Source organism: Cydia amplana, chromosome 3 (genome assembly GCF_948474715.1).
Source record: "Cydia amplana chromosome 3, ilCydAmpl1.1, whole genome shotgun sequence".
In the NCBI taxonomy this organism is placed as follows: Eukaryota; Metazoa; Arthropoda; class Insecta; order Lepidoptera; family Tortricidae; genus Cydia; species Cydia amplana.
The window spans coordinates 75,638-82,691 of NC_086071.1; the positions used below are offsets into that span (position 1 = coordinate 75,638).

General features: G+C 37.6%; 1 protein-coding gene across 1 annotated transcript; it reads right to left on the minus strand.

Moving 5' to 3' along the window:
• Positions 1–2,592: 2,592 nt before the first annotated feature.
• LOC134662866 (uncharacterized) lies at positions 2,593–6,120 on the minus strand. The gene is made up of 4 exons (XM_063519174.1): positions 6,061–6,120; positions 5,542–5,682; positions 3,748–3,901; positions 2,593–2,746 (listed from the first exon to the last, which is right to left on the minus strand). The coding sequence occupies exons 1-4, from the start codon at positions 6,107–6,109 to the stop codon at positions 2,614–2,616; spliced, it is 477 nt and encodes a 158-aa protein (XP_063375244.1). The 5' UTR covers positions 6,110–6,120; the 3' UTR covers positions 2,593–2,613.
• Between the last annotated feature and the right edge of the window lie 934 nt (positions 6,121–7,054).

The window sequence follows — 7,054 nt, forward strand, 5'->3', positions numbered from 1 at the left end:
TAACAATAAAATAACTATCTTGAAAATGGAATTTGTGATTTATTTAGATACTCAAGACTTAATTTTATAGACATACAAACATTAAATATTTGACTGATGTATATGTAACATATATACATTATACAAAGTAACGCTTATGTGCTAAGTTTTTATATTAAGAAGTACGAAACGAAAATGTATAAAATCCTCAATAAGGAGTTATTAAAAAGCTGCAAGTAATATTATATTTACCTACCTAATTGGTTTGTATGTATTTTTACTACCTATGCACTATTAATTATTTTACTAGGCACAATGTAAGGCACATACTTAATATTCGAGACCAAGCATTGTTAGATTATGAGAGTCGATCCAAAAGTAATTACTAATTACAATATCATATATTGTATTGAAGCATATTCAACGTTGACACTGGCGACACTTCTGTTTCTGTAACAGCTTTGTTCCAAGTAAAACATTTGTCACCACACCAACTAGTAAAGGCTCTCTATATTCAAAAACGGATGAGATGGTCGCATTTTATCCACAAGTTGTAGTGAAGTCTCCTCAAGTTGGCTGGTGGAATTGCCTTTTAAGTGATGATTTTGAATGGTAAATATTTAAGAGCGTTCATTTGTATTTAGCACGTCCCCATACAAAATTATATGACAGTCCCACGTCCACGTGTCCAGTCTGAAGTTGTGAACCCACAGCGGACTCCTGAGAAGGCTTCATGACCCCACAAGGGGGGCACCTAGACAGGGGACGTGTTCATATGTCATGTTTTGCGATTGATTACCTATTTTACTCGTGCTGGTGTGGTGAAAATTTTTGTTTCACTCGGTAGCAACGTTTGTTTAACCCTCATGCCTTGAAATCCTCGCAACGCTCAAGATTCCATTTTTCGAACCACTCGCTACGCTCGTGGATCAATTCTGGTATCTTTCGCTTGCTCAGGTTTCAACATTAGCACGAGGAGTTAAACAACAACTTTGCCCCCTTATACATATGTAAAACAAATAACTGTTGTCTGGTCGAGTTCATAAACATCTTTACAAGGCAACGTTCCAAATATGATATTGTCGGTGTCTTAAAGGCGTGTTAATATATTTTTGAAACATTGCCTTGTAAAGATGTTTGTGAACTCGACTATACAAATCTATATGTGTATTATACTTCTAGCTGCCGTAGGTATATACCTACATATATTGAATACCTACATATAAAACGAAAAACAATCGGAATTCAGCCTTGTGGTTAATTGGACGGAATATTTTCCCAGGTACAATCGAACAAACTGATTTGTGACCCGCCGTAAAATAATAATAATAATGTTACTTTTTAAATCAATGTAAAACCAATGACGTAGGTAGTAAATGTGATCAGGTTTCACATTGGGGCGGAATCAAGTTCGATAATATCTAACACTTAAAACTACAATGTTCGGAATAAAGGTAAACTCGACCTAAATTTAACCATGCCTAAAATTCGAGGCTGTGCAATTCGTCAGAACGGATGACGTCACTCGGTGTGAATGCAACTCACGTTTGTTACTTAGTGGCGAGACATCATAATGCTATCTCTTTCACTCTTGGTTGATTTTAATAGCCGGTTTAAACTCTCGCGCGAGCCACGAGACGAGCCGCGAGCCGCGCCACGAGACGCGAGTGTAAGCGGTGGGCTCGCGGCTCGTCTCGTGGCTCGCAAGCTCGTCGAGCTAATATAATTTAAACATTAACGGCACGGCATAAGGTTTATAACCGAATGACAAGCCGAACGCGAGTGTAAGCGGTGGACTCGCGTCTCGTGGCGCGGCTCGCGGCTCGTCTTGTGGCTCGCGCGAGAGTCTAAATTAGCTATAACAATTTGTTAAAACGAGTGACGTCACGTGACGTTTCGACCAGTGGCGTTGCGTTTCGCTCACTAGTTTTTCGCGGGCAAGTTTTTGTACTTTTATTATTTTAAGCAATTAAATGATAATTTAATAACGGAAATGCATTTGTAACATGATATAACGGCAACAAACATCCGAATAATAGTTATTTTCGATACAAGTGCGAAAAAGAGGAAATTCGAAACGAGTGGCGATAAATTAAAACACGACCGAAGGGAGTGTTTTAAATCGACACGAGTTGCGAATTACCTATTCGCACGTGTATCGAACAACGTTTTACAGTACATATGGCACTTATAAGCACGAAAAGTGCTATTTTACGCACTAGTGCGGAAAAGTAGCCCCATGTGTACTGTAAATGTAATTTTCAAAAAAAGAAATCCGCATTCGTCTTCTTTTCGTAATAATAGATAGTTTTGGTTAAAGGTCACGCTCAGGTGGCTAATAGTTTATTTGGCTCAGGGCAAGTACCTACCGTATTAGGACTACGTAAGTATTTTTAAGTTAATTTTATTTGTGCATTCGTTTCATTTTTAGTACTTACCTATTATCATTTAATTTGATGTTTAATAAGATCTCTAACTGTTTATTTTCCTTAAAAGTGTTTACCTTGTCTCATAGTTTCTCTTACCCACCTAACCTCATATGTTACAGTTTTTTAAACAAATTTTAAAATCGGAAATCTGTCGCTGGACCGTCTGTCTGTACTCTCTGTACCATAACATGCATGAATGTAATTATTATTGTAGTCTGTTTAACAATAGCGCGGCACTGTACAGGATTGGCAACGCCATTGAGAGTGACGTCACCGAGGCACCGTTACACCGGTGGTCGAGGAAGCAGAAACACCAGGTCGTCTCGTCGTACCAGTCCCTGAAACATAAAGGAATCAAGTATTAAACAGAATCAATATTTTATAGATAATACTACACAAATCGACCCTAGCCCCCTTACTATTAAAACTTGTACTAGGCCACGATATACATACTTAGATACATATAACAATAACATCCATATCCATAACTCAAGAACAAATATTCGTGATTAACAAACAAATAAATGCCCTTACCAGTGATTACTGGTAACTACCAGGATTCGAACCCGGGACCTCCCGCTCCGTAGGCAGGGTCACTACTGATATAGGCTAAAAGGCCGAAAAAAATTGATTTTCACTTACAAGATATTATTTAACTTGCAATTTTTGTAAAGTAAGGTCGCTGAGCACGAATAATTTCGTACACTGACAGACAGTACTGTAGGTACACACAGCAAGAGAAGCTTGTATCAAACATTACATTTTTGACAATTTCAAACATTAATACTACTTACTTAACATAAATACTAACTATTACAAATATCAATTCAATTAAATATTTGATAATTACTTAACAAAATATAATTAATATATAACAAACAAACAGACAAATAGGTACTTAAAAATCTAAAATTCTTTAGAGATGTAAAAAGTCTCCGAGCATCAGAACGGTCCGAACTAACATGAATAATCAAATAGGGTAATTGCGCTAGTTTCCGTCCATGCTCTAGTTTTCGTCCACTTGACAGATTAGCTAATAATATATTTGATATTTAATTTGCTACTTGTGAAATATAATTTTTGTGTAGATAGATATATTGTTTAGAGTTTTAGACATTAATGATTGCAATAAGTCCAATTTGGGGAGCAATGTAGCTTTATATTCAAACTGCGCCAAGTGGACGAAAACTAGAGCTGAACGAAAACTAACGCACCTATACATACATATATATGTAAACAAATATGTTCTCAATTCTTTTCCTAGTCAAAAGGACTAGGTTGCCAAGTGGACTCCGGGCTCTCCAAGTTTAAACTAAAAATATTCTAAATGATATCTCACCGTTTGACGTCAAGTTCTTTGACAGTATTGTTGACGTAATTGGCCAAGTTGACATCCTTGGCAGCCGGCCTGCACCCCTCGTAAGTGTCGGCTGGGATGTCCATCCTGAACGCCCTGAAGTTGCTCAGGCAGTCTCTGGTTATAACTTCCTGGGCTACAATTACAAAAAATAGGCATAATTAATCAGATTTTACTAAATAATGGGCAGATTCAGGAGATATATTTTTGTTTGATGCAATGGTAATGATTAAATGATGCCAAAAACACGCAAATAATTTTATTTCAGTACGAGGGGCGTTCAAAATATTCTCGGTATTGATATCTTACGACCTCTTCTAAAATTTCTTTCGTTACTGGCCGCTAAGGTTTATTCATTGACATTAAAAAAAAGTATAATTCGAACCGAGATAGTCTTTTGTTTTTCTGCAATTGCTGAACAAACATGAACATCCTGTGCGAATTGACAATGTTAACTAAATTAGAACATCGATGCGTGATAAAATTCTTGACAAAACAGGGTAAAAATCAAAAAACCATAAAAGAGGAAATGGATTGTGTTTACCGTGAGTCTGCTCCTTCTTTATCTACCATTCATAAGTGGTCAAGCGAGTTTAAACGCGGAAGGGAGAGTATTGAAGATGACCCTAGACCTGGCCGGCCTGTAGTAGCTACTTCACAAGAAAATATTGATAAAGTGGAAAAACTTATATTGGAAGATGGTCGAGTGAAGGTAAAATCTATAGCACAAGTAACCAATCTCTCTATTGGTACCGTACATGATATTATACATGACCATCTTAATATGTCAAAAGTAAGTGCAAGATGGGTTCCGCGAATGCTGACTCGGCTTCAAAAAGACATGCGTGTAGCTTGTTGTTCCGATTTTATTGACCTGTGCGGTGAAAATCCTGATGAGGTGCTGCAAAGAATAGTTACTGGAGATGAAACCTGGGTTCATCATTATGACCCAGAGAGTAAACAAGAGTCCATGCAGTGGCACATTAAGGGTTCAGCTCATCCCAAGAAGTTCAAGGTCATCCCTTCAGCTGGCAAGGTCATGGCCACGATATTTTGGGATTGTGAAGGAGTATTACTAATCGATTATAAAGAAAAAGGTGTAAATATCACAGGACAGTACTACGCTAACATTCTACGTCAATTAAAGGATGTAATTAAAGAAAAGAGGCGAGGAAAGTTAACCAAAGGTATTCTGCTTCTGCATGACAACGCCCCCGTCCATACTGCTCATATTGCCAAGGCAGCTATTGTTGAACGTGGGTTTAAAACTGTTACTCACCCACCGTATAGTCCGGACTTAGCCCCCAGCGACTTCTTTTTGCTCCCCAATCTTAAAAAGGATCTGCGTGGAAATAAATTTTCTGACGATGAAGCATTGAAGGCGGCAGTGGAGGAGCATTTTTACACGAAAGATAAAAAATATTTTTACGAGGGATTAAAAAAAATAATTGATCGATCTTTTAAGTGTATGAACATAGGGGGGGAGTATATTGAAAAATAAAAATATCAAACTTTTCGTACTTGTTTGTTTTCATTCTCATACCGAGAATATTTTGAATACCCCTCGTACCTATATTTTGTAGCAATATAAGTGGCTAAACATTATATTTACTTACAATACAAACCCTCTTTATTGCACAACGTCAAAATAAATTTACAAGGAAATACATGTAATATATTTCATAACAAACTCACTGTCTCAAGCAAGACTCAAACTCACAACTCCGGGATACCAGCCCACCGCTCTAATATGCAAAACCTTTAAATACTACGTACCTCCTTTTCTCTCAATAAGTTTGACGCAGATATCGTCATTATCCAGACACGGCTGGCCGAGGTATCCGATGCCACGCCAGTTGAAGGGCTCTGAACAACCAGGAGTCGCCCCGGTGCACTGGTAGCACCAGATAGCTAAACCTACACAAATAATAACATGTTTATTAGTAAGTATCCCATAATAACTCAGCAATCACTCAGTAGTTTAGAGTCTAAAGATAGGATAAGATAAGATAAAAGATAGTTTATTCAAGTAGGCTAATCATTGATTATACCAGCTCAGGCACAGCTTAGGCAAAAATGCTTTCGTTTGAAGTCGCAAACGATTCTCGTAAAATGTTGTGAGCAGGTTCAATAATTATATGGAATTGCTACTGATAAGAATAAAATAACAAGACAAATATCAAGTGCATTTAAAAGGTCAAAGTTAATACATGATTATCCGTGTAAAGTTAGCAATAACACAAAAACACCACACCCAAACAAACGTATGAAATGAATTGCACTTCCTATACTTACATTTACTTAATATAGAGACTAAAACAAGTAATATCAAGAAGTATTTCATCTTTCTTTTTTTACACAGTATAACTTTAATTCGTTTATACGTTTACGTTGCAATCAGCGGCCAAAATCGGCTAACGAAACAAGTGGAAGCGAAGCGAACTAGCGAAAGCGAAGCCTCAACTCAACAAACGAAACGGTAAACGGTTAGCGCTGTACTGTCATTGCCAATGTCAATTTGACAGTAGTGGACAGACGTGATGTACGTTTCGTTGATTTTACCTTTAAACACTCGTTGTCAACGAACGAAACGTTTCGTGCGACTAATTTAAATATAGCTGGTCAAGCAGATCCTGTCAGTAGAAAAAGGCGGCAAATTTAAAAAATGTAGGCGCGAAGGGATATCGTCCCATAGAAAATTTGAATTTCGCGCCTTTTTTTAAAGTACTGACAAGATCTGCTTGACCAGCTATACATAATAGGTTTGAAGAAAAATCTATCTTGTCTATTCCTCATAACAGCACTTGTGCTTTAAAATCGCTTAATTAAACGATACTGCAATTAAGGGCTACCAACCTAACAACATCAATAAATACGGTTCCAAACAAGGCCCCAACGTTGTCTGTTCTCATTGACGGCGCAGCAACTAGTATCATATTCTCTCTCCTCGCTCTAGTGAAAATGCCACTTGTCAGAAAAGGACAACCATACTGTTGACAACACAGACTTAAATATACCTAGACGACGTAAATGCATCTACTTCGCGTGTCCGAACCCCGACGGTAGTACTATTAGTTATTCTGTGCCCCGACGAATCGTCGAGGTTGACCGTCGCTACCTTTGAGTATATGCCTAAGGAGATGTGATAACGTAAACTCTTCGAACAAATTTTTTCACCACTTTTAGCGGGGGGCAAGGTAAACACCTACAGCACACCACCAAAAGATAAGTAACTCAACAGACACAGATTTTGCTGTTGCGACATACGCACACTACAATAAAATTCAAC

What these genes read in the sequence shown, in the direction of transcription:
- LOC134662866 (XM_063519174.1), bottom strand. Translation starts at nt 6,109, where the DNA reads ATGAAATACTTCTTGATATTACTTGTTTTAGTCTCTATATTAAGTAAA. An exon ending in ACTTATTGAGAGAAAAGGAG is followed by an intron (nt 3,902 to 5,541) that starts GTACGTAGTATT and finishes TTGTAATTGTAG; the next exon opens with CCCAGGAAGTTATAACCAGA. An exon ending in AAAGAACTTGACGTCAAACG is followed by an intron (nt 2,747 to 3,747) that starts GTGAGATATCAT and finishes TTTATGTTTCAG; the next exon opens with GGACTGGTACGACGAGACGA.